The sequence below is a fragment of the Thunnus thynnus genome, chromosome 1 (genome assembly GCF_963924715.1).
Source record: "Thunnus thynnus chromosome 1, fThuThy2.1, whole genome shotgun sequence".
Taxonomy (NCBI): domain Eukaryota; kingdom Metazoa; phylum Chordata; class Actinopteri; order Scombriformes; family Scombridae; genus Thunnus; species Thunnus thynnus.
Genome location: NC_089517.1, coordinates 4,316,088 through 4,343,924, shown reverse-complemented (window position 1 = coordinate 4,343,924; position 27,837 = coordinate 4,316,088). Strand labels below are relative to the sequence as shown.

The following is a 27,837-nucleotide window of genomic DNA, read 5'->3' as shown; positions in this document are numbered from 1 at the left end:
GTCAGTGGATCAATAAGCAAAATAATTTACATGATCAGAAAACTTTTTTTTTCACTCAATAATCAGCATCATTTAAGTCTTAAAAATGGATTTAATTGAAGTTTAATGATCCACAGAGAGTACAACACTTTATCTCCATCACTCTTATTTCTTCATTTTTACAAACTTGTTGACATTAAACCGTCTCCTCTCTGCAATAAGCTTGAGTATCCTATAAAACTTAGCTACGTCAGAAACCACACAAGACCAGTTTGTTAGAAAATAGTAATGATAAGAATCATATACCAAGCTCGAATTAATCCTTCAGGAGTTATGACAGGTACTGGCTATTTTGACTTTCTAGTAACAGCCTGAAAAAAAGTGTCTGTTTATTCAAAACAAAACAGCAAGACAGTTAAATCAACAAAATGCTTTGGACAGGATCAAGTTTTACAGCTTTGGAGTCACTCTCAGATTTATTTCTACAGCTTCAAGGCCACTGAGGTCTGATATGGTGAAAACAGAGGATGTGATTGTGTGTGTGTGCATGTGTGTGTGTGTGTGTGTGTGTGTGTGTGTGTGTGTGTGTGTGTGTGTGTGTGTGTGTGTGTGTGTGTGTTCTCAGAAGCGTCCACGCAGCAGGAACATGAGGAAGACTGCGCTGAGGAGGATGCAGAGTGTGCACACAGTGGGAACCACTATCTCTGTCACCATCTCCATGTGGCCTATCAGCGGATCTGAAACACACAGGAGATACGTGTAAATGTGAGTAAACGCACGTAAATTAGAGCTGCAACAATTAGTTGATTGATCAGTAGATCTAAAATTAACTTTTTTTATAATCGATTAATTGTTCTGGTTGTTTTTCAAGCAGAAATTTCAAACATTTGATGGCTCCAGTTTATTAAATGTGAAAACTTGCTGCTTTCACATGGTTACATTTTAGTAAAATTAATATTTTGGGAAGACACTTTGTGCTCTAGGACATTATGATGATTTAAGACCAATTAATTGATTGATCAAAAATATAATCTGCAGATAATCGTTAGTTGCAGCTCTAATATAAATGTCTCCATGTTTAGTCACAGCATCATATCACTGGACAGGGCTCCCATAGACCTTGAAAACATACTGTAGGAAAAGTAACACGTTTTATAGATTTATTAAAATGTCTTTGTGCGTTTCATTATTTCCTGCTGTTAGTTACTTCTCAGTGGTGGAAGAAGTACTCACACCATTTACCAAAATAAAAGCAGTAATACCATAATGTAAAAATACTCCATTACAAGTCCTTCATTTACCTACAAAAGTATCATCTGCAAAATGAACCTGAAGTATCTAAAGTACATAACAGAATGGACTCTGTCAGTGTTACATTAATATACAGTATAATTATAATAATATCGTTAATTCACTTGAATGTTTGAGCTTCTTTGTGCAGAGTTTTGTCTTCACATTCATCTGCGCTTTTTTGTGACATCACAACTAGTTTGGAGCCAATCGCGGTCCAATATTCAACTAACACAGATGTGATGTGAAAAAACATGAAGCCTCCAGAGCACAAACACTTAGAATAGACTTTACACTGATGGAGGAGACATCTGGTGTCCAACAGGAAAAGTTTTGAAAGTTAAAAAATATATTTGCATATTGATAAATTCTGAATTTTTAATGAGGTAGAAGGAAAAACACATCAGACAAAGCGAAGTATTTTTATATGTCTTAAAACATGTCTGGAGGGAATCTTTAACTTTATTATAAACACTGTTGGGTGGTTTAATCTATAGAAATATATGTGTTGATTGTATGTTTTGTATGTAAAATCTTAACTAGAAACTGTAGGTGTCGAGTAAATGTAGTGGAGTAAAACAGTATTTTCCTCTACGATGAAGTGGAAGTAGAAGTATAAACAGCATAATAGCGCTGATGGGAGAATGATGTTGATCTCAAGTATCAACTCTTGTACCTAAACTTCATCATGCACTGGCCAAGCCTTTTGCATTCCTGCATGTTCCTGATCTCCCTGGGATTTTCTTCTAGCTGGAGGGGCAAAACAAAGAAAAACCCTGTTAGATAGTGAAATCACAACCTCAAGACAGAATTGTCCTTTGTTTGGCCCCACCTGGCTCACCACAGCCCAAACTGTAATGTTGAGTCATACTAACCTGCAGCCAGGAGCTGGTTACTGGAAGAACAAGTCTCTATGGCTTTCCTCTTCCAGCTCTCCACCTGTAAACATCCAACAAACGGTTAAACAACGTAGTTCTCCTCCAGAAGGGGTTTTAAAGGTGTCAGGTGTTGGTAAGAGTTTACCTCTCTCTGATTGGGGAAGCCATTAGAGCTGATGATGCGTTTGTAGTACTGGACAGAAGCCTTCGGGTAGCGCGGTTTGTTTTTGTTCCTGAAGTCCACGTAGTAGAGTCCGAACCTCTCTGAGTATCCTTCGTCCCACTCGAAGTTGTCGAGGAGAGACCAGGCTGTGTATCCCTTCACGTTCACCCCATCCTTCAACGCTGCAATACGGACCAGAGAGGACAACACATAATACTCATTTAAAACATGCTAACCATACAAGTCAAATGGCTCTGTTGAGATGTCATCAGTTGTTTCACCTTTGAGCATTTCGTTGATGTAGTCCTTGAAGTACTGCATTCTCCAGTCGTCACAGAGGTCGGTGCAGAGCATCTTCTCCGAAACACCGTTTTCGGTCACATAGATCATGGGGTTTCCGTACTGAGTCTGTCGAAGAGACGTCCGATCACGTTAGACTACATGTTTCTGTCTTCATATCGTTATGTGCAAGATATCTCCAGTAGAACCAGTTACATGTTGAACAAATCAAATGCCTTCAAAATAAAGGTCAACTAAACTTAACTTTTTAACAAAAAAATGTACCTCAGTTTTATCAGACAGCTAGATGTCTGCTACATTCATGTTATTTTTTAATTTCAGACTAATATTTAGAGAATGAATTGAACTTCCACACCAACGACCTTCATCCGTCAGAGGAGGCGACTGCTGACCGTGATTAACGTCTCTGCTTCACATTTACATTTAACAGTAATTTTGTTTTAAACCTTTTATAGGAATCATTTAACATTTTGTTTATTTGATTTGTTAGACGAGAAGATTGATACTGTTCTCATGTCTGTTGTGTTAAATATGGAGCTGTAGCAAGGAGACGATTAGCTTAGCTTAGCATAAACAGCTAGCCTCTACAGCTCGCTAATGAATGCATATCTTGTTTTTTAAATCTGTTTTATAGGGAGTTACGTGTAATTATCTCTTGGCAAACAACAGACATATGCACATTTTCCCAAATGTCAAACTATTTTAAAAAATGTTTTGATTTTATTTGTTATAAATAACTTTATAAAAGTTGACAAATTAGCCTAAGGTCCACTTACTTCATTTTCAATCTCAAACTTCCTGAACTTTTTTTGATTACAACTTAAGCTCATTATTATTGACAGTATTAATATATTTGCATTAACATTTATAACTCCTGTAGGTAACTGGAAATAACAACAGCTTGTTGTGTTTTTACAGGGTTTCCATACTCACACATACAATCAGTGTATTGTTGGGTTAAATGTTGAGACTAGAATTTGGGGTTTTATTCTTTTCCTTTTTTTGGATAACACATGAAAAATATAAATGCAAAAACAACAATTTTTTGAGTCTTGTCGAGTGGCTGCACAGAGGCGATTGGAAGATAAATAAAATGTTGTTTGTCAAGAAAAAGTTTCACTATATAACTCTCTCTAAAACCACAAATGATCATTTTTTACATTTCTGTTTATGTGCAGATTAAACTAACAACATTGGCAGGCGTATTTTTGAACTTTGGACACAGCCAGGCTAATTATTTCCTCCTGTTTCCAGCCTGTATGCTTAGCTAGGCTAACAGCTAGCTAGCTGGAGCTTCATAACACTGTACAGACATGAGAGTGGAGTCTTCTCGTCTAACGCTCAGCGAGATGGCGAAGGAGTATATTTGCACCAGTTGCATCAATTACAGTATATACAAACCAATTTTCCCAACAGGAACCTAAAAGGTTTCATCTTGCATTTTATAAATCTGAAATATTTTTATTCAGATTTGTGTTATTTACCTTGACAAAGTTCAACAAGCGTCGGAAGCCCCAGGGAACAGAGTAGAGCCATTCAGAGCCGGGATCGGGCCACTCCGGGTCAACCAGCTCAGCGAGGTCACGGTCCGCAAAGTAGCTGTCCCCAAGGCCTGATGGGAAATTCTTCTGGGTGATGTAGCGGGTCGTGAAATGGCCGAGGCCCAGGAAGTCACAAGTACCCTTGATGTAACTCTTCTCCTGAGGCGAGAAGACGGGCAGCCGCGAAGCTCCCAGGCCCTGCTGGCCGCTCTTCCTGCCTAAAGGTGAAAGGTCAACACACTTTGAAGTGAAACTAAGGTATCAGCGGAAATGATGCATAAAGGCAGCAGCTTCCAGGTGTAATACAGTCACATTTTCATACCCATAATGCAGCAGTTCCCAACCCTTTTTCACCCCTTGTTCTCTATTTATTCAAAGAGGTAAAATTATCCAATAATTCATAAGAAGAAAAGCAAATATTAGAGTAACATCTGAAGAAATAAATATAATTTTTTTGTAGCACAATTTTTTTTCTGCTTTCCTAAACTTTATGGACTTGCAACCTAAAATTTATCTTTCAGAAAACCGCAACTGTAAATCATCACATTTACTTAATGTTGTGAATGGAAGTGAATAAATGGGGTTGAACAAACTGCAGTGTTAACAGGCTGATGTCATGTAAACTTATTTATGTAAACTTGTAAACAGTCATGAGAGTAAAGCATCATAATTTTGCATGATGTCTTATAAATTTTGTCCAAAAAATGTAAAAAGCCTCCTCACACCTGAAAATGTGACGGGCGCATCAGAGGAAAAGCACAAGTTGAATAAAAATGAGAAAACTTCAGCACAGTTTTGTTTCCAGATAGACTGAAACTTTGTTAACCAATAAACATTTTCTCATCTTTATTCAAGAAGCAAATAGATCAAATTAGATTCAACTTTTATTGTCATTGCACGCAGTAGGCTCCAGTACAACCAAATGCAGTTAGCGTCCAACGAAATCGTGCAAAAAAAACAGTAGCAATATGAGTAAAACAGACATTTTACATTTGAAACAGCACAATGGAAAGTTATATGGAAGCCAAAAGACGCCACATGTATAATCATCTCATTTTAAGTTCGGTCATGATCATGACAGTAGAAGCACAAAGAGTCAATTAATTGATAATTTGATTGACAGAAAATTAATGTTCGAATACTCATTTCTGTCATTTTTCAAGCAAAAATATATTAAATAAATATTCTCTGATTTCAGACTCTCAAATGTGCAATTGAACAATTTCATGTTTGGTTGCCCGTATCTTTTTAATTGTTTCCTTAAAACAGTGTCACAAAGCAACATTTTTCAATAGATTTACTTTTACGTTTAACAGTAATTTTGTTTTAAACCCTTCATAGGAATGATTGTTCTCATGTCTGTTGTGTTAAATATGGAGCCAAATGTCAAACTATTTTAAAAAATGTTTTGATTACGACTTAGGTTCATTATTATAGGCAGTATTAATATATTTGCATTAATGTTTATAACGTTTCAGACTCTCAAATGTGAGGATCTGAGGACATTCGTTACTCAGACAACAGATTGCTTATCAAGAAAACATAAACAGATGATTTTAAGTCTTTGAGCGAATGATGGTGAAGACAGTCTCCCAGTTACCTAAGATATTACATAAACGGTTGTATGTGATAATAACGTACCGATGTAATCTTTCATGACCTGAGGGTAGTCTCCGTTGAAGATGGGAGTAGCAAACCATCCCAAGTAGAACTGGATGTATCTCTCCGCTGCTTCAATGTCCCTCTGGTTGGTGATGTCCACCGGTTCACCCCAGTCAGCCGTCAGTGAGATTCCAACCAGGCCTGAAAACACACACAGCTACTGTTTTGGAATTTGGTCTTTGACTTAAACCACACGAACAAATAAATAAATTGGATTAAAAATGGTACAACTGTAATGATACAGAGCTGTCAGTTCTCCTTTTTACCTTTCTGTTTGCTTCTCCACTGTATGTCGTACGTGTGCCAGACCTTAGCATGTGCCTGTTGCAAAGACAGAAAGTTTCACCTTGATGCCTGTTTTTTTTTTTCATATAGTTTAGGTTATTTAATATTACATGAAATTACACACAACTACAAAAATGTCATAGAGGACACAATAAAGTCCAGGTGACAAGGCAACATTATACCAACAATAAATCCACACAATCAATACATATATCATGATCAATAAAATCACATCCAAAGTCAAACCTCCAAAAAATTAATTATAATACACCCATATTTAATTACAAATTAACTAGAATGTTGCCTCCATATTCCCTACAAGTACTGTACTATAACAGCAGACTAACTGTCCCTCGTTTTCTATGTGTCAATTAGTTCTTGTTAAACATCATTTAATTAGATAAATGCAACATGGAGCACAAACTGGAATACCCTACATTATATGCACTGAAGACGAGATGGAGAGTTTGTTCTTGACCTTGAAAACCGTAGTTGACAGTACAATCTCACCACAAGGACATTTTAGTAGCTGTTCTGGAGCTTGCGATCGTATCACATGATCCTCCTCAGCAGTTTGCCCAGTTGTCATTGATTTGTAAATGTTCCATTAAATGGGACATATTATGCTTTTTCTTATTTTGTCATATATATATATATATATATATAATGTTACAATGTTGGATGTTCATATTAAATATGGCCAAAGTGTGAAATAATAAATAATAATGAGGTTAATGTTTGTAGAAATAATTCCTGTGAACAAAAAGCACCGTCTTCAGACTGTTCTGAACCAAGCAGCAACGTCTGCGACTGAAAAATTAAGCCAACATGGAAATAACAAAAAACTGCAGTTCCTCAAATGGCCACTTGAGGCTCCAAAAGCCCCATAGACCCCCATGTTAAAATACTCAACTTAACAGCAGAAATAAACATGTTTACAGCCTGGAACAAAAGACAGTTTTGGTCTCTAAAGCTAATTTCTCCATTCATGACAACTGTACGGGGGGTGAATTTTTATATAACTCACCTGTTTAAATTTTATTAAGGCTTAAAGTTATGCATAATCAAGGGCGTGGCTGCTTTGAGTGACAAGTTAGTGCCATTGTAAGCACGCCGCTACCATGGCGACAGCGTTGGTTAGGTAACCATGGCGTAACGCCAGATTCACAGAGTTTAGGCGTCGGCGCAGTCGTCACTATTTCATTACGTTTTCAGTTCATGAAAGTTAATTGTAACATTTTGGTCGCCTAAAAAAGTCTGTTTTGGTTGTACTTAAACCACCCTTTTTCCTACTTTCAGCTCGGGCTGATGTCGGCTTGTGATGGATTTCTCTATATGGTCATCTGCTCCACTAGTCACGCCGAGCCATGACTCGAGTTGAAACATCATCATTCTGGCTGTTTCTGCTTGTACTGTTTCCTCCCTTTATTATTTCTAACTGATCCTCTCAACAAAGAGCTCCAAATATCTCCATTTCTGGTTGTTTCACCGGTTTTTAGCACCGCTAACGAAGCTCCGCTAATTCGGTGAGGAACATGTTTCATTTCCTGTAAATTCTTCAATAATAAAAGTCTCCTGTTATTTAGTAATTTAAAAGCTTTTGATTTGAAGCAGTGAAGCAGGAATTGTCAGGTTTACATCAGTGGTAACTTAACACGATTCTGATACGGCTGCCCCTCGGCAGGCTTCTGGAAAGCTGGCCAATCAGAACAAAGTGGTCTCATCAGGAGGCGGGCCTTAAAGAGACAGGAACTAAGACTTCCTGTTTGAGACAGAGGCTGAACCGAGGGACTGTATAAAGGGCCAATATGAGATAAATACAGAGTTTTTTCAACTGTGAATCAAGCAAAGCTACTCTAGTGGAGTCCAAAAATAAAATAGGTCCCTTTTAAGTGCTCAGAAAATTTTAAATTTGAACAACTACAATTCCATCAAAGTTGGACATACGCCATCTGCCGAGGAAGATCATGTGACACCTACTAAAAGTGCAAGATTGATTGACTGTTAATTTAATTATCAACACCATTTAACATGTAGTGAAACTGGGAATCCTGGATTATCTGGGTCAGTTTCCTGTATTTCCCAGTTAGTATCCCAGCCTCAGTGGACACAGAGCGTCATCTCTTCAGTCTTACCTTGATGATGTTGTGAGCAACTTTGTAAGCTCCCGTTCCCTTCAACTTCATTCCGGGTGCATGTTCTCCTGTTTCAAATCCATCCACAGCAATGGACTGAAAACACAAGACACAACACTCTGATATACAATTCAAAAACCACAAGACCGTGAACGCACCATTTCTAATCAACTCTACATACCCACGGGTTGTTGAAAGTGATCCAGTATTTCACTCTGTTTCCAAATCTTTCAAAGCATAAGTTGGCAAAGTCGTTGAAGTAGTTCACCATGCTGACGTTCTGCCAGCCACCGTATTTCTCCTGTAAGACCTGGACAGTCCGAGATTAAACCCGTATTAGTTTCCTCAATGCAGCTTCCAGTCAGTGAATGAAAATTCAAAAACAAAACTTTATATGTGGGTTAAGTTTTCACCTGCGGTAAATCCCAGTGGTACAGAGTTACGATGGGTGTGATCTTGTTGGACAGCAGCATGTTAATCAGGTCGTCGTAATATTTGATTCCTTTCTCGTTGATGTGGTCACCTGAAAAGATTCGCCAGTGAATGATGAAATGAATATCAATATACACTATCAAGAAATATAGCATAATTTCAATTAAGCCTGCAACTGATTATTTTGGTTTACTGATTCATCTATCACTTAGTCTACACAATGTAAAAAATGCCTGAGTCCAACCTAAAACACTAAAATATTGATGCAATTCTCACATTTCAAAAGCTTGAAGCAAATGCAGGCAACTGACTAATTCATCAAAACAAATCAGATCAAAGATGTAAAAAAAACAACAACATAGTAAACAATTATAGTCCAAAAACACTGAAATTCTGCTACAAAACAAACATGGTTGTGTGTTTTGTTACCTTTCATTCCGCTGGGTAAAATCCTTGGCCAGGAAATGGAGAAACGATAATGATTCAACTTCATGTCCTTCATCAAGGCGATATCATCCTTAAAAACAAACAGCAGGAAATATTTTGAAAATCACGTATTGATCCAATCGGTGGTAAAGACAAAACAGAATACTTCCCTACGAAGCCAAAAACACAGCAACAACGTATTTGGCCGACCGCAATCAGATTTTTTTAACATGTTTTACCAAATAAAGATTATTATGGTGTAGAAATGTGTAATATTTGAGCTCTTATTCCATCTCTACACCCCACTTCCCTTTTTCTCATTGAGCAAAAAGGTAATGTAAAAAAGGTATTGTCTGCAACTTGTCCTACATGAAACATCCCATCATAGGAGGTAATCGACCTGCCATTTGGCTGTGACACAGATATCATTTATGCAGATGCTGTTAATAATGATGGATACTCCTTGATCTGACATTTACAACGTAAATCAGTTGCTACGGCTGTCAAGATGCCACACAGACGGCACTCCTGATGTCCGATGAGCATTATAAGTAATAAAGAGGAAACAACCGTTTGTTTTCTTGTAATAACAGGTCGATTATGAGTTGAGATGACAAAGCTTGTTTTCATGAGATAATGAAATAATTAACTCGTGATCTAAAGATAACGGCATTTAGCAGGACTAGTTTATCTGTAAAGAACAGATAAACTAGTCCTGCTTAAAGCTGAGTAGCTGGTAGTTTTACAACTTATTTACTGTAGCTGTTACTATTTCAAACCTTTAAAGTTTAAACTCATGCTGTGAAGTCAAACATTATTCAAACCTGCAGACGTTCACTTTAAATTCTTGTGGAGAATTTTGGGAAAATGTAGCAGAATGTAAAAAGATTTACAAGACATTTCAATTTTATTGAATGGTCCGGCCATGTTTCACTCATATAGTTTCACTGAAAAGCTGCAATAAGCTGATACAATATATATATATATATATATATATATATATATATATATATATATATATATGTATGAGAAGATGATTTTTCTATTTTTTACTTAGTTAGAAATAAAAGGGTAAAAATTAATGTTAAGGGGTTTGATGACAAACATTAAACAGATATAAAGACTTCATATATCCCTCTAATTTTGGTTGCAGGATAAGAAATCACATTAAAACTTAATTTCAGGATAATATATTTCAGTTTATCAGCATTTATCAGGCTGTTTTTTTTTCTGTATGTCACCTTGAATTTATAGTAGCCCTCGCACGAGGAGTCTCCCGTGTCATTTGAGTATATTTTTCCCTTTTTGTGGGAGAACGTATCCCAGATGCTCATTCCTTTCCCGTCTATGTTCCACGCTCCTTCGGTCTGATAGGCGGAGCTGCCGGCTCCCCACGAGAAACCTGCACGAGAAAAACAAAGTAAATACACACACGACAAAACTTTACATTCAAAGACATCAACTAAGAAATCACAACAGACATTTTCACAGTTTTCTGGCATTAAATAGATATTTTATTAATCAGTAATTAGAATAATCATTAGTTGTGGCACTAATATTCAATGACTTTACTGTAAAGCTTTTAGCAATTTTTACTTGATTTGCACCAATGTACATCATATATTACAGTATATTACTATTATTATACAGTTTACATCACAGTCCCGTCTTTAGTCTCTATCCTCAATTGATTATTTTATTGTATTTTACATTTTTTGTATATTATTCACTTTTTTACTTCTTTTAGAGCGCTCAGAAAAATCTACAATTCAATGACAACTCGGCATCTGCTGATGAAGATCATCAAACTGATGCTTTTCAAGCTATCTGAGAGAGTTTATTTTGATATTTGTGGACTGTTTTCATGTTAAAACCGTGTCGTACCAGTCGGGAAGGTGCCATAGTAGAAAGACGTTCTCTCGTTCTTCGTCCAGTCGAAGTCCTCACTGGCTGCCACGCACAGCACCAGTGCAAGCACATGGTACGGCCTCAGGACGCACCACTGCAGCATTTTGATCTTTGTCAAGGAGCTCACTGTCTTCAGTTACACCTGATGAACAATTAATTAAAACACTGATCTCAAACAGGAATATTCAGACGTTAAAAACCTGTAAAAGTAGCTGCTCCTGTCAGTCTGAAACAAATCCCAGCTTGAAGTCTGCTCTTAACCTGACAAGTTGAGTTGAAAAGTCACAATAAAGCAAAGGTTCAGAAACTCACGCCAAGGTGTCAGGTGTCCACAGGTTTTGAGTAAAACCATCCTAACTCAAACCCCAAAAAACCTCAGGATTCATTTGTTTAAACATCCACTTAAAAAAACACGCAGTCACTGTCAGACCTCATGGATATAAAAGGAAGAATCTAGTTTCATTTCAGCCAGCTGTAAGACACACTGACACAAAACGCTACCAGAGACAGAAAATAAGCCAGCTTGTCCAGCACGGTCAGGATGAGCGACATTTCAAGCTGTTGTAAATCTTCAGTGATGCAAAAAGGTAACCAAGATTAAAAACCTAAAAGTGTGTGAAAAGTTTTCCTGCGAGTCCTTCCTGCCAAAAGCCTGTCCCCCCTTCTATCATCTGCCCCCCTTTGCTCAGTCTCCGTCTCAGCCCCGGCCGCCTCACTCAGAACCACATATAGATGTCTGACCTGCTGCACACGTCCTGCATTTGTCTCCGCTGGAAACTGCTCCAAAATGCAAGAAACGTCCCCAAGCTTCTGGACCTGGTTAACGCTCACCAGTGTCACCAGCTGGTTCGGTGCCAATGTTACAGAAACAAAACACAGTGAAGCATCCAGGACATTTTCTGCTATTCATCAGCCCACATACAGCAACAACCCCCACCCCCTCCTCCCCCCCTCTCCTACACGCACACACACACACACACCAAATACCCCTCCATTTGAAATCAGTGAAGTGTGAGGGTAAATTTGCTGGTGCAAACAGATCTTTTGGAACAAGGAGGGATTTTGACACTGTAAGCAAAGTTAATGTGAGTGAGCCTGATTCATTCGCAGCTTGGTGTCATAACACTTTAACATGGCTTTATACTGTAGAACTGTGTTGTATTAGTGCACAACAGTAGAGAAAATATTCACACTGAAGGCGAGAGAACATGTGTAGAGTTACAGACTAGTAGAAATAAAAAAAAAAGATGAACTATTCTGGAAACAAGCACGTCCATCTTCCACTCGACAACGGGTGGACACAATAACAGAAACACCATCCAATACGATAGCCATAAAAACATACTGTATACGTTACCTCTGTGATGTTTAAAATGTAGAGTTTTTTGTTGGTAAATGTGTCAGAAGAGATTTGAGGTGCTGGAAACTGTTTCTGTGTTCTTTGTCCCTGAGAGTTGACAAAAAAGAAACAAGATTTTTCATTAAATTGTAATTTAAAAATATATGAATTGATAAAAAAGAGTTTCACCGGCACACAATGTACAAACCACAAATACATTTGTTTATATCTGTTTCAATAAATTTGGATTTTAGAGTTGGGCTGCAGTTAATGATTATTTTCATTAGCGATTAATCTGTCGATTATTTTCTCAATTAATCAATTAATCAGGTTTCCCAAAGTACAATGTGACGTTTTCAAATGTTTTATCCACAACACAAAGATGTTCAGTTTACTGTCATAGAGAATAAAAAAAACAGAAAATATTCACATTTAAGAAGCTGGAATCAGAGAATTTGGACTTTCTTTCTTAAAAAATGATGATTAATTGATTACCAGAATACTTGGTGATTAATTTAATAGTTGGCAACTAATCAATTAATTGACTTATTGTCAGCTGCAGTGGAAGAATGAAAGAGTGAATATAACATATATCATACAGTATAAGTCATAATTAAAGTTCACATACATTAATACACTAAAATAGCAAATTATAACAGAACCTTTATATCAGTAGATAAAAGTTAAGGAAACAACAAAAGTGACGTCACAGCCTGATTCATCATTTTGTTTATAAAATATCAGAAATAGTAAACAATGCATAGTCATAATTAATGTTTTGTGCAACCAACAGTCCAAAACTCAAAGATATTCAGTTGTTATCATGTATGACAAAGAAAACCATCAAATCCTCGCTGTTGAGAAGCTGAAAACATCAGATTTTTGGTATTTTGCGTAAAAAATACAATTATTTGATTATCAAAATAGCTGCCGATTCATTTTCTGTCGAACCGATCGCGTTTTTACCGATTTATCTATTTTATCAATTTGATTTAATCCTGTTTCCTGAGTTTTTCCAAAAGCAAACTGAGACGATTTTCAAATTTTTGGCCTATAAATTAAATGTACTCGACTTGACTTCACTCTCAAAGAATATTTCATTAAACAGTATGTGGGCTTTGTAAATATCTACAACATTAAAGCTGGAGTGCAAGACTTTTGTCTCCCCCTTCTGGCAGAGAGAGTAATTACAAAAACACTGTCGACACATGTTTACGTCATGTAGCCTACTCTGTTGCTACTGTTGCAGCTATAAAATGGTGGATAAATTGTTTTGAGCATCACACAACCCCCCCTCCGCGAAATGACTCATTTCACTATCAGAATTTCATCCGTTCGGTTTAGAGGAAGTCTAGAAGAGCTGCACGATTAAAATGATTTTATCCCCCATTTAAGTTAGCAGAGAGCTAACTGGAAGTCTCTGGGTGCGCATTCAAACAGCCAGAGAGCGGGAATGTCCTGCTCTGACATGAGATTACTGTGAAATACAGAGAGATTTATCTGGTGGTGAAAGGCTTAATCAGCATTGTGTGAGTTCATTCGTTAATCTAATGTACGCTCGTTTATATATAAAAGTTCCTCGCTGCAGGTTTAAGATTTAAATTGAAATCAGACCATCAGGTGTTGGTCACCAGTTACACAAATAATGTGCAGCAGTGGGAACAATCACAATAGTGATGTCCAATTTGTATGTTCAGGTTCACAGAGGTGAAACCAGCCATTCGTTTCCATAGTGGAAGCCCCCCCGCTTGTCAGTGCAGCCCCCCCCCCTCCCTCCCCCCTCAGGGTCACGACCTCTTCAGTGAATACAGTGTGCTGGAGCTCGCCGCACACAAAGCATGAATACAACCAGTATCATAAGGTGCATTGTTTACAGACTATTGTTGTAAAAAAATGCTGAATTGTTCAAAGCCAAAACTGTTGGCACTGCACTCTCCGTCCACACATTTACATGTTAGTGTGCAGTTTGTGTGTGTGTGTGTGTGTGTGTGTGTGTGCAGAAAACTGTGTTCTCTCTGCTTGTTGTGTTTGTATTTGTATGCACACACCTATTTCAATTGCATGTGTATGTATGTGTTTTGTGCACTGCATGCGGTTGCAGTGTTTGCAGCGGATGTGTATGCGTGTAGAGAGAAGACAACATGAGCGTGGTTGTGCGTTTAGCATATCAATGGCGTCCAGGGCCCCGAGGACTGTTGCAGAACCACTCTGAGCTTTCTAGTACCTGTCGGCTCACCTCACCTTGCTGTATTTAAGGGGCTTTCTTGTGGCGTCGCAGAGCTGACATGAACATCTTTACTAAGGTCCCAGGATTAGCCCAACAAACCAGGTATGTTGAGAGTGCCGTGCACCAGCCGGGCTCACAGGGTCAGGGGTGTGGAGGTGGGTGGGCCCGTGGCTCCACATCCCACCTCCTGCTCGTTCTCCTGCTCTGTTCTCTGTGACGCCTCCAACGCCAGTTTCCCAAAATCATCTGGACAGTGATGATGGTTATAGGAGACATGCACACATACATCTCAGGTGCAAGATGATGGTTTTAATTTGAGAGACTGAAGCACTGAAATACTTCTAAATCAGTATCATTCCTAATCTGTTGGGAATAGAAATGAAAAAAATGTTTCTGTTGACCAAAATGACGTAATGAAATTCTCAGAAGCTTCAATTACACTTCCACACATGATTTAAATATCAGCATTAATTGGAGAATTCGTTTTTATGAAGTTTCTTCGTGGTTTCTATCTTCTGTTTTAGTTATTGAGTGGTGTGTTTGGGGTATAAGTATTCATTAAAAATGCTTCTATATCTACAGCAAGCTGGGGTCTGTGCTCCAACGTGCCTTCTACGGGTCCAGTGGGAGGGTGAGTCAAATAATTGAGTAGAGCTACGTTTTTTTGTTTTTGTTTCTGAACGGATGATATCGACTGTGTGGAACTGAATTGTGAATCAATATCAAGGGTGAAGCAGCAAAACAAGTTAGTGGTATATAAATGTAATTTCTACAAAAATGTCATGATAGTAAAAACAGTCACAACAAGGAATTTAATTTAATTATTTAAAGCAGATTTAATTAAGGATTCAAGGACTATTTGTCACAATTAGTGTAACAGTGGAGGAAGCAGAGGTGTTTGTTTATTATGTACATCCATTTGATGATACTTCTACTCAACTACAGTTCAGATGAAAATATTATTTCTGCTCTGTTTCATTTACCTCACAGGTTTATTACTTTTCAGATTAAGATTTTACATTAAGAAAAATATTATAGTCTTATAAATATTAAGTCTGGTTTTCGTTCTAATTTTTCTACAACTTCTGCCATTGTAACATTTACCAATGATGTATTGTCATCGTAGACAATTTACGGGTGGAATTTTTATTGATTTAACTAAGGCTTTCGATTTAGTTGACCATTATCTTCTTGATAAACTTTATGCTATTGGTATCTCTTAACGGGCATTATTTTGGTATGTTATTTTTGTTTATTTCATCACAATCAATCAGATTATTTAACTGTTTAAAAAGGGTGTACCTCAGGGATCTATTTTAGGACCTTTACTTTTCTCTATTTTTATTAATGATCTTCCAAAAAATTTGCGCTAATTCTTCTGTTCAGTTATATGCAGAAGACACGGTTATATACACATCTGACTCTGATATAACTAAAATTCAAGGCCCTCTGTAATCAGAATCTTTTTTTGTTCAAAAGTATTTTTTTTTAAAATAAGAATCTCATGTTAAACAAGCAGAAGTCTTGTAGCTTGTCATTTGGTACTAGTGATAATCTTAATCATTCACCTGCTGAGTTAATTTTACCGATGGGTCTCCACTTATTATAGTTGATAAATGTAAATACTTTGGACTTTGGATTGATTCTGAATTTTCTTTTAGGCCTCTTATTGATTTTATTAGAAATAAAAGAAACGCTAGTCTCAGATGACTATATTGTTTAATTAAAGGTAAAGTCAGCGATTCTAATCCATTACACTTTTTTTCAAATTCTGCGAAATTCTGTTCTGTTTGTGCGCTGAAAAAAAATGGTGTCCATACACAGTCCAGGCTGTAAATGTAAACACGGTGGCTCGGAGTGACAAGTGTTGAGACCACAGAGAGGCGGAGAGTGTAGATAAACTGTTGTGCTCACATTAGATGATTTATTTTTTTTCCCGTTCGTGATAATGTGTGAGAGGAACAGAAGTGACTCTACAGCTGACGCATCACTCTGGAATCCGCCATATTTAGTGTTTATTTCAAATATAAACAATCTCTTTCCAGAATCACTGACTCTACCTTTAATGTTTGTTACCATTCATGTTTTGTACCTGACGACCCCCCTGAAAACGAGATGGCGCATCTCAAGGGGTTTATCATCTTATTAGATTATTTTGAAATAAAAAACTCAGCACAGTGTTAAAGATTAAATCAGGGTTTTCTAACCTCTATGGCTTGTTTAACTGGGGCTCCTTGCCACATTTCAGATGTCTATGAATTGTTAACAGTTCAACCAAATAGTATTTTACACTCTAAACATCTCACATGGTTTCATTTAAATACCTGTTTGAGGCCCAAAGAGGTGAAATTATCAAGTATTTCACAATAAAAAGCAAAAATTCTGTCCAAAGATGACTACAAATTTACAAACTCAAATTAATCTTGTGACCTTTTGGAGGGCTAACCCCCAAAACTAGCTACCAGGTCAAAGGTCTGTTTAATATCTTACTGTCGTTATTGGCATAAATAATTAAGATCTAAAGAATGAAGACCAGAAAAAATGGATAGAAAAAGGCTCCACGTTTAAAAGAATACTGAAAACTGGAGTTGTGTGAAGTTGGGTTTCTCTACAAGCATGTGATGGGAAACACAACCAATTACCAAACAAAACAAAACAAAAAAAAAAGCACACATGGGGGGCCCACAGGAAAGGCTGGATCCGCCACGGGTCAGACCTCTTTCAAATCCTAGAAAGTGTAAAACTTCTACTTGTGGTGCAAATAAATGTAAAAAGACAGAGGATAGCGTTCACATGTAACCCTAGTTGGTTATAGGTGCAGGACAAAAAGCAGCTACTAAAGAAAAGGAGACAAGACTGTCAGCACACTGAAATCTGCAAGCGTCACGGTTTTTATTGCAGCATTTCGACCTAATGAAGATCTTACAGGGTGAAATGTTGCAATAAAAACTTGGGAGCCTGCAAATTTCAGTGTGTGGACAGCCTTTTTTCTGTTAATGCAAATGAATGTAACATTTATACATCAGAGTATGAGTAGTAAAATGAAAGCAAGCTCTTTATATTTATTATTTTTCCTCTGATATCTCAGGTGACCCTTTTCGAGCAGCGGAACTTCGCCGGCAGACGGCTGGAACTGAGTTCTGACTGCCCCAGGCTCAGTGACAAGAACTTCCCAGAGAGATGCAACTCTGTGCAGGTTGAGAGCGGAGCGTAAGTCAACACCACCACCTAAAGCGGACGACAAGTCACTGCAACACACTCTGGGTGTCCAAAACAGAGAGAAATTTGCAGGCTCCCAAGTTTTTCATGCAACATGAAGGGTGTAAAAGTAGATATAATTAATTATTCCAGACTTTAAAACCAGATTGGGATTCTGCTCTGCTGTTACGGCTAATAAGGAGGTTTTGCTTATGTATCTTTGAGCAGAATGAACTCTGAATTACTTTACATGAAGTTATTTAATTAGGTGATTTGTTGGTGAAATAATGTCTCAACATCAAGGTCAAAACTGGATTAAATGTCAAGGTTCAAGGTTGCTTTTATAATAGTTTTAAAGAAAAAGCTGCACAGAAAACAGACATATAACACTTAATGAGAAAAATAAAATCTGCATATAATTTGCAAACACTGGCCTAAACATAAATAACAACACTAACTTGGAGTTGGAAAAACTTATTGTTAAAATTTGCAGGAATTATATAACTATTATTTTACCAGAACTTCAAAGACTCACACTGACTCAACATTGATATGCTGTTTAAAAAAAGGTTTTATGTAACCTTTGATGTCCAAAAAATGTCTCTTTTTCAACCAAATTTTGCCCAGTTTGAACTAGAAATCGACCTACAACTCATCAAAGGATTTTTATTCATATTTCAGACGGAAATTGTGTCTAATTGTGGAAATTCAAGTTTTGAATCATTAAGATTTCTTCTGTCTACCAAACGGTGTTTATTGGGAATTGAACTTAAATTCAGCTGAAATTTGGGAGTTTGGCTGCAAAATGTTGCTTTGTTTTCTGCTCTTTTAGTCCCTGCTAGTTTTTTTTCCTGCATCTGTATTTGTATCTCTTCTCTCTCCTCACTTTCTCTGCTCTTTTAAAGATGGATCGGTTACGAGCATGAGAACTTCCGGGGTCGCCAGTACCTGTGGGACATGTCCGACCGCGGCGAGTACAACTGCTACGACAAGTGGTGTGCTCAGGTGGACCACATCGCCTCTGTCCGCGCTGTCAAACAGGTGAAACAGGAAGCTGACGAAAACACACACATAAGTTACATTCAGTCAGTCAGTACAGGCGCAGATCAACATGCAAACACTGTTATGCATCATGCAAAGCTCAAATCATGCAAAAATTAACTTCTACAAGTCTGCAAACCTGTTTTATTTGACATTTTAAGGATGCAAACTTTGTGTAAACTGTGTAAAATCTGTCACACAAAAGTGTAGATTGTAAAGTTTTTAATTTCCCAGTAACAGAGCTGTGCCCTGAGACTCTAGAATAATAGTTCAAAAGAGGGTTTGTGTGAAAATGGTGTCATGTCGGCTGAAAATTAGAAGTACATCAACAGAAAGCAGTTTAACTGTACACTAACACACCCAGAAACAATCTCACCCATCAACACGCACTCACTAGAGGTGTATCTGTATATTTCTGTGTTTTTTGGGTTTTTTCAGGACAATAACCCTGGCAAAGCTCAGCTGTTTGAGCGAGCCGGCTACTCCGGTAAGAAGATGGAGATCCAGGACGACATCCCCAACCTGATGAGCCGTTACAGCCTCAACAGAGTCGCCTCCATCCGCGTTCTCGGAGGAGCGTAAGTGCAACATCTCAGCCGGTTTCTATCACTGTTAATACAGTGTCAATCAGTCATAAAGGCTTAGAATTATCACATTAAACTGCACTAAACCATACATGTGGTTTATAACAGGAGCTGTATATCTAGTTCCCTGGTCCTTACCACACAATAACATTACTGCCGCATGTTTGGCTGTTTTTTACTACTTCGGCTTCACGATATTGACAATCACAAGGATTCATGGTATTATTAAACCTCATCATGGTACTTTTAATCAGCTGTAATTACTATAAAAAATTACTCCAATGGGCATTTGTGGAGTCCTAAAATGCAATATATGTTCATTGTTGTCATTCAGACGGGCCGTTTTAAAAATCTTTCGGGACAAGTCTCAAATTCTAGGTCGAGAAACAAATCTCAGCACAAGGTCCATTTAGTGGCTGTTCTGGAGCTTTCAATGATGGACTTTGCTCAGCTGTTAGAGAATTGTAGATGTTCAAATGTCAGTTTTTTCCGAGCACCTTAAGGACTTCTTGACTTAAAACCTGAGATTCAAAGTTCATTCTTTGAATCAGCTACTAAATGATGCTTGCCGGATTTTTCTAAGGTCAAGAATGAACTTTACAGCTCAAATTGCAAGTCAATGACACAGCAAATCATTTTTTTCTCTTTTGAACAGAACTGAGATCAATACCTCCAATGCATACTGTAGCCCTAATAACACACAGCCTGTCTGTGCATTTTTATTTCCTGTTCCAGGATTTTACCACGTCAAACTTCACACTTGAATGTAGTCAGTCGATGATTTGTTAATGTTTAACAGGGAGGTTGGCTTAAAGAGAGCAGCCCACGACTACACGCTGCTACTTGTCACTTTGAGCATGAAGAATTGAGTATTTATAGAATAGTTTAAAGAATATTATAGATCCAAGACGAAACAGACAGAAAGGCGGGACTGAGAGAAAAAGGCACAATTACAAATCCGTCTACTTCAGCACCATGGACAGCGCCAGAGATTCATCAATACACAGCACAGTTTGGCTGCTGATATTTCAGAGCTGTGATCTTAGATTCTAACCTGTACAAACAGTCAGATAAAGGATCAATGAGTCAGGCAGACTAGACTAACGTACCTCATAGACCTCATGTCGCCTACTGAATGTAAGGCTGCAACTAATGATTATTATACCTATCAATTAATCAGCCAGTTTCTTTGTTTAATTAATGAGTCTAAAATGTCAAAAACAGCCATCATGAATCAATTTGTTTTAATCAACAGTTTGCATTTGACCGATCTAAACTTTGTTTGCAGGTGGGTGGTTTATCAGGAACCAAACTACAGAGGACCTCACTACGTCCTGGAGAAGCGTGATTACAATAACTTCTCTGACTGGGGCAGCCAGAACAGCACCGTGGGCTCCATGCGCAGAGTCCGCTTCAACTAGACACCAACTCAACCTCCGATCTACAAACTCCTGTCAGCACAACTTCCTTCCTTCAACGTCACACTCATGAAACCTGTCAGCTTTACACACAAAACCTATTTTAGTAATAAACTGTTAAAAAAGACAAACGCTTTGAGTTTTTATTGTTTGAAGTTGTCACTATTCTAAAAGGATTCAGGTTGTAAATTTAAGGAATTCTGATGCTTTTGTTAAATATTCTGCAAGCGGTCAAAACAGTCAAATTATAACATGAGCATTTATTAAATGGAGATTTATGCATCACTAAAGTAAAACCACTCATGTACAGAAGTTGCATATTAAGACAAATGTACTGATTTATGAAAAGCTGGTGCAAAATTACTCAAGGCTGCTTCAAAATGGTTTGTTACAAGTCAACAAAGCTGTCAGACAAAGAATTTACTATATTTCAAACTAATTAAAAACACTTTATTTCACTTTATGAACAAAGATCTTTCCAAAAAAAGTCCCAAGATTCATGAATTCCACAACATGCAAGTGCAATTACGCACAAAAAACAGACACATTAAAATGCATCAATCACAAGAGATACAACCAAAAGTACAGAACATTTGTCAGGTGTGTAAGAAAGACAAACGCAAAAAGAAGGCATGAGGTAGACCGACTAAAGCTGAATAAACCAGTTGGTTAACAGGTTATTTCAAGCAAAAGTCTAATAAAGATTTAAAATAAATATAAATAACTTAAACCTCAAGATTCTTGCTTCATAGAAATTTGTTTTAAACAACCTCTGATTAGAAGCTGTGCAATTCAGACTTGATTGACTGTAGTTTAGATGCAGTGGATGAAAATCTGGCGTACCGCAAAGATATTTGGCGACACATTGATGATAAAGCAAAATGTATATAGTGCCCAAAAAAACCAAAACAAACAACCTCAGATCAAAAATATAAAGACATTTTTATTAAAAACTAGTGAAGTTTCTCCACAGGTCATGAATCTAAAATAAAGTGCAAGTGAAATGTCCAGACAAAAAAAAAAGTTCATCTCAAGGGTTGTTGAGTAGAGCAGCCGCCATGTTCTGGATGATCGCAGACTTCAGCTGAGGAATGAGGCTGATTTTCATCAGCTTGCTGCTGGAGTACTTGTTCTTGACAGCCTGCAGAGAAACAGATTTATTCATTTAAACTTGTGCTTCACACATTTACATTAGTTATTGTGCTTTTTAAAATCAGACGACTCACCTGGAACTTTGTTTTCCCCTCGTTTACGATCACAACGTTTTTGGCGATGTGCTGCATGATCGGCTTCAGGTGGGCCTCGTCGTAAGTGGAGTAGTGCTGCTGTGTAGGAGACTGACAAGAAAGCACAGACCAGTTTAAAAAGCAGTTAAAAAAGGAAACTTCTTTATATATTAAACTGGTCGCTTCAATTCCAACAAACTCACCCACGGCAGCCCTTCCAGCAGCCGCTGAGAGAGGCACAAGGAAGCAGCGGCGATCTCAGAGGGACGATAGTGCACCATGTCGTAGTCGATGAGGGTCAACTCCATCAGATACTTGGCCAGCGTGTGTCTCTCTACATCAGACTGAGACACAAACATCCAGGACATTATAAAAACATTCAACCGTCCCATATACACTTGTGTGTACGCATTAATGTGCAGTAAAAAGAGAGTCAGGGATACAATTATCAGTCCAAGCAAATTAAATTTCAGTACAACTTTCCAATTATTGTTAGAAAAGAGCGGCCAACAGATCTGACTGTTAGTATGAATTTTATTAGGAGCATTGTTTATGTGGTCAAATGAGTTGTGTGCAAACTCTTCATTGAAAGACTAATTATGGAAATTTGAGTGCATTTTGTTGGCAGATCAGTTTAATATTGTGAAGGAAAAACTAATGAACTGTTCAGATAAAAAGGTGATTGGTGCTTATTGCAGTTTACTGACGGTTCCAACTTTTCACACAGTTGCTACAATCTTGATAAATCTGGTCTAAACATGAAGAAATAGTTTTCATCCTTACATCTCATTCATGCAAAAAAAAAAAAAAACTCACATTAGCCACTTTGGAAGCCCGTCTGAGGAAGTGTAATGGGAGAGGACGTCCCAGCTGAAAGTTGAGGCTCCTCAGAACCAGCTGCTCCATCTCCAGAATCTGAGACTTTGTAAACGCGTTGTCTGTGATGTAGGCGAAGTCTCCGACCTCCGGAGCGTACATCTCCTCGTACTTGCAGGCCACCAGCATGGCAGTCACACCGACAAGCTGCAGCTTTCTACGAGAGACCGGCTGGACCTGCAGCGCAGCAGGAAGGTTTTTACACAGCTCACAAAGAAAACACGAATACAAAAACACGATTCAGGCGGTTTTTACCTGCAGAAAACGATCCAGGATGGCAACTGTGAGGTACAGAGTCTCCTGCAGCAGCTGGAACCTGGAGTGAACCTGGACCATCCAGTCGATCAGAAGAGCTCGCATGCGTTCAGTGATTTCATAACCCTGCATGTAGTTGGCGCGTACAGCCTGCTGCACCTGCAGAGACAGACGAGGTTGTAACAGCTACAAAAAGTCTGCACAGCCTGATGAAACTGCAGGTTTTTGAAGTGTAAAGACATAAATAAACGTCAGACTTGTTCCATCTTTAATGTCATCAAACTAACAATAATCCAGAGGATATGTCTGCACAACCAGCACAACTAATACTTTGTGGAAGCACCTTTTGCATTTATTACAGCAGCAAGTCTTTGTGAATAAGTTTCTATTAACTTTGCACATCTAGACTTTGGAATTTTATCCCAGTCTTCTTTGTGAAAAAGTTAAAAAAGTTCCTTCAAATTGCGAGAGAATCTCTGTGCTGCTCTCTTTAGTCAATCCACATGTTTAATGGGACTGAGGGTTGGGCCATTTCCAAGACTGATTTCTTCTCTGAAGCCACGTCTTGGTCGACTTGGATGTTTACTTTAGATCATTGTTATTCGGAGCCATTCATTATCCTGTCTGTCTTGACAAAAGCCTCTGATCCAGCTGATGAGAAGCAGCCCCAAAGCGTGATGCTTCCACCACCACGCTGTTCCTTGGACGATGAGCTGTATCAGCTTTGCACCAAACATCTTTTAGAATTAAGGCCGAAAAGTTCAACCTTTGTTTTGTCAGACCATGAAACATTTTCCAACATGGTTTGTGGTGACTGAAAGCATAATTTAGACAGTCTTGGATGTTCCTTTTTGCCACATAACTATTTGTTTTCTCCCCCCTCTGGATTTTTGTTTGTTGGAAGATCACATTAAAGATGGAACAAGTCTGACATTTGTTATTTCCGTCTTTACATTTCAAAAACCTGCAGCTTCATAAGGCTGTGTAGACGTTTTTATATCCACTGTACAAGATGGAGCAGAGAGTTTGGCTGAGTGGGGGATTAATTACCTCCAGGTCACGTAGATAGTTATAAATATCTTTGACATATTCTGAGCAGAGCTGCGGCATGTCAGCGTCCTGCTCGTCTACGTCCTGCACGGTGAGCAGCGCCTCAGAGAAAGCCTGGCACAGTTCATCCTCCTTCATCGACACGTCAGCTGACTCCTCTGAAACCGGAGGGAGAGGATCCGCGGGCGCTTCGACCCGGACTACTGGATGCACCGGCTGGGTCGGTTTTGCTTTTTGGGCACAAGATGGTTTGGCTGATTCTTTGGCTGCTCCCTTCTTCTGGAAGAAGAAAAAAAAAGAAAAGTCAATGTTTTATTCAGAAGCAGGCTTTTGTTGAGATTTGAGTTGTAGGGCTTGTTAGATTAGTTTCATTATCAATCAGACAATCATTTTGATTCAATGAATTGTTTAGTTTATGCAATGACACAAAAACAGGGAGAAAAATCCCCGTCACAACCTCCAAGAGCCCAAGATTCAGTTTGCAGTGATAGATGAGAAAGAAAGGCTACAAAACTTTGCATTTGAGAGGCTTAAACTAGAGAATATTTGACAATTTTTACTATTTTTGCTTGAAAACTCCTCAAACTATAAGTTGATTATCAAAAATGGTCCACAATTGTTCTCATGATGGGAAAAACAAGTCGAGTTACTTCAGCAGTCTTCCTCTAGTATCCTCTACATGGTTAGACATGAACACTGGCAGATTGTTGCTTACTGTGCATCATTTCAAAATCATGGGCGTTAATCTGCTGCCATCTACTCCTCCAGTTTCTGCCTTTCTACCAGCTGATGAAACCTGCCTGCTGTAGCATCCAAATCCCCCTTCATGTGATCAACTGAAAGACTGAATCAAGACCAACAGCCCCAAACTAGAAGTATGCAGACAGGGTTGTCCACATATTTCAGCCTATTGTGAATCTTGGCGTGTGATTCAGTACTAATTGCAGGTGCAGCATATTTGAAGGAGGGACTTTGGCACTAAAAAGACTAACGTCAAAGCTTCATATTAGCTTCAGATAAACTTTTATACATTTTTGTCCTCCATCACTTCCACTGTAAGTGCATTATGAAGGGATCTTCTAATGGTCAGTATGAACAGGAGGAATGATTACAGCAAGAAAAACATGTTTCAATGTTCATTTGGGCTCCTGACTTATTTTAAGACAGACTTGATGAATTGTGAACCTGTCCTTTAAAGGGGGTATAAAATATGATGACCTGTTAGTGAACCAAACTGTTTCTCTCTCATAATGTTACCTTTGTGTTGTTGACTGCTGCTGCGGTGAAGTTAGTAATCTCTCCAAGAGCAGCTCTCCTTGGACCTGCTGTGGTGGTTTTACCCATCTTTACCGGGTTGTTTCTGGCTGGGAGCCGCTGAAAAGAGAAGGACATTCAATTCAAAAACTTGAAAAGCTAAAGAGAAGCCGCCTGACACAGAGCTGCCTTTAATATCTGCATAAAGACACAAGGGAACAAGTTAGCTTCAAGCTACGAAGATGGTGTTAGCTAACGGTGTTAGCCGGCGAAGCTAACAGCAACAACTTTACTACGAACTAAACACAGAAAAACAGCTAAATAAATTCATTTACTCACCACAGCACGAGCTTCCACAGACGACATGTTTAACGTCGGCAACGAGGCCAAACTGTGACTTCAGGAAACGATTTTATTTCACCAGCAACCAGCTCGATTTACCGACCAGATCTGTGAACACCGATTTCTGCAGGTAAACAACAGTAAGCCGAGCAGCTTTCAAATAGCGCTCCGTCGAATCTGATTGGATGAAACTTTGAAAGGACGCTCCTGATTGGCTGACTACACACACAGTGGCCAAAGGTAAAGGTGGAAGTACACAAGTATTATGAGCTTGATGTAGTTAAAGTATTGCAGTAAAAGTAGTGGTTTGGTCCCTCTGACTGATATATTATTATATATGACATCATTAGATTATTAATAGTGAAGCATCAGTGTTAGAGCAGCATGTTACTGTTGTAGCTGCTGGAGGTGGAGCTAGTTTCAACTACTTTATATACAGTTAGCTAGTTTAGTCCAGTGGTTCCCAACCTAGGGGTCGGGCCCCTCCAAAGGGTCAGCAGATAAATCTGAGGGGTCGTGAGATGATTAATGGGAGAGGAAAGAAGAAAAAACAAAGTTCTGATACACAAATCTGTTTTCAGTTTTTTTTTTTTAACTTTTTCTCTAATCTTTGATTTTTGTGTGTGAAATATCGTACAATTGGAATATTTATTAAATTAAACCATGTGAGAAGCTGAAACATGTGAGCTGAAATACACACTGATTTTATACAAAGGTTTTAAGGTTTAATTCTCCTTGATATTTTATATCATGTTTTTTTTTTATTAAAATGTTTAACCAAAAAGTAACTAGTAACTAAAGCTGTAAATAAAAAGCAAATAAATGTAGTGGAGTAGAAAGTACAATATTTCCCTCTGAAATGTAGTGGAGTGGAAGTATAAAGTAGCATCACATGGAAATACTCAAGTAAAGTACAAGTACCTCAAAACTGCACTTAAGTACAGTATTTGAGTAAATGTAGTTAGTTACTTTCCACCACTCATTATGTAAATAGAGGTGATTTTTTTCAGTAATACACATGTTGTTGATTGATGATCAGTGATATTCAGCCTCAGCACAAACTGCTTGTTAGAGCTAAATTACCAAACAATTAATAATAAAGGAAATTATATTTTCTGTGTTGACATTTAGGTAAACAAGTAAAATAAGGGTCTGTGCTCTTTAACTGTCAAACATGGCAGCAACATTTTCATATACAGTATGCTGAAGTAGTGCGTAATATGCAGCGGCTTTAAAAAATGAATGTTGGATGTTTTTTCAAGGAAATTAGTTTTTGCAAACATCTAAAATTTAAATAATAGACATGACGTCATTGTGAATGAGACAAGTGCAGGATGTCAGGATTTGTGTTTGCTAGGATGGAGATGGATGGATGGATTTACAGTTTGTTTGTTTTTTAACTAAAAGTAAATTAATAAACCGGATGTTAAACTGTGCAATCCTGATGAAATTACCCGATCCTGAAGACTCTCTCATCAGCTGAGGCTGCGGCACCAACTTTTAGGCTTTAATTAATAAAACAAAATCAAATACTTACAAACATTGAATTCTTATATATTTTAATATCTATTTTTCCACTAATTATAGTGATGTAATATGTCACATCAAAGCCAACATCTGTAAATATGCAGTAGGTGTTTTTAAAATGCAAAAGTTACATTTTCCATTAAATAATCCCTAAACCCGCAGCTCACTGTTTCCTATCAATTTAAGAGGGAAAAACACATAATTCATATAATCACACAGAATAACAGGAGAAACACACCCGTCATTTATATGTTTATATCTAAATACTTCCAGAAGGAAAACAGACCGAACAGAATTTCTTAATATATAATTTGTAATTAAATTTGCAGCTTGAATGTCTTTTATTTGCGTAATAAACACTTATCCGTCTAACCAGAGATAATCACATCCTACGGTGGCGTCAGTGATGCGTCTATATTCTCTACGTAAGGCTGCCACATTACTATTAAAGGTTCTGTATCCTTTTTTTTTTTTTTAAGGCTGCATGTGATCTTTCCACAA

At 37.9% G+C, this 27,837-nt stretch overlaps 3 protein-coding genes across 6 annotated transcripts; 1 reads left to right on the top strand and 2 right to left on the bottom strand.

Annotated features, from left to right (window-relative positions):
• Nucleotides 1-71: 71 nt before the first annotated feature.
• Nucleotides 72-13,298, bottom strand: lctla (lactase-like a). 3 transcript variants are annotated; one of them, XM_067600510.1, is made up of 14 exons: nucleotides 11,312-13,298; nucleotides 10,976-11,141; nucleotides 10,333-10,493; nucleotides 9,095-9,182; nucleotides 8,647-8,756; nucleotides 8,415-8,543; nucleotides 8,234-8,329; nucleotides 6,080-6,134; nucleotides 5,793-5,954; nucleotides 4,095-4,369; nucleotides 2,592-2,718; nucleotides 2,293-2,492; nucleotides 2,145-2,208; nucleotides 72-716 (listed from the first exon to the last, which is right to left on the bottom strand). In XM_067600510.1, the coding sequence occupies exons 2-14, from the start codon at nucleotides 11,100-11,102 to the stop codon at nucleotides 601-603; spliced, it is 1,710 nt and encodes a 569-aa protein (XP_067456611.1). In that variant the 5' UTR covers nucleotides 11,103-11,141; nucleotides 11,312-13,298; the 3' UTR covers nucleotides 72-600. The 3 variants fall into 3 exon arrangements, with proteins under 3 accessions (XP_067456611.1, XP_067456523.1, XP_067456684.1); XM_067600422.1 differs by having other exon boundaries at nucleotides 11,741-13,298; XM_067600583.1 differs by adding an exon at nucleotides 1,946-2,019 and having other exon boundaries at nucleotides 628-716; nucleotides 10,976-13,298.
• A 1,161-nt stretch (nucleotides 13,299-14,459) lies between these two features.
• On the top strand, nucleotides 14,460-20,937 carry crybgx (crystallin beta gamma X). Its single transcript, XM_067600902.1, has 6 exons — nucleotides 14,460-14,667; nucleotides 15,148-15,196; nucleotides 17,654-17,775; nucleotides 18,669-18,804; nucleotides 19,243-19,382; nucleotides 20,677-20,937. The coding sequence occupies exons 1-6, from the start codon at nucleotides 14,624-14,626 to the stop codon at nucleotides 20,807-20,809; spliced, it is 624 nt and encodes a 207-aa protein (XP_067457003.1). The 5' UTR covers nucleotides 14,460-14,623; the 3' UTR covers nucleotides 20,810-20,937.
• A 792-nt stretch (nucleotides 20,938-21,729) lies between these two features.
• Nucleotides 21,730-25,966, bottom strand: LOC137190299 (G2/mitotic-specific cyclin-B2-like). 2 transcript variants are annotated; one of them, XM_067600080.1, is made up of 8 exons: nucleotides 25,807-25,966; nucleotides 25,471-25,587; nucleotides 24,214-24,492; nucleotides 23,164-23,322; nucleotides 22,849-23,085; nucleotides 22,236-22,376; nucleotides 22,033-22,143; nucleotides 21,730-21,947 (listed from the first exon to the last, which is right to left on the bottom strand). In XM_067600080.1, the coding sequence occupies exons 1-8, from the start codon at nucleotides 25,831-25,833 to the stop codon at nucleotides 21,837-21,839; spliced, it is 1,182 nt and encodes a 393-aa protein (XP_067456181.1). In that variant the 5' UTR covers nucleotides 25,834-25,966; the 3' UTR covers nucleotides 21,730-21,836. The 2 variants fall into 2 exon arrangements, with proteins under 2 accessions (XP_067456181.1, XP_067456189.1); XM_067600088.1 differs by having other exon boundaries at nucleotides 24,214-24,489.
• Between the last annotated feature and the right edge of the window lie 1,871 nt (nucleotides 25,967-27,837).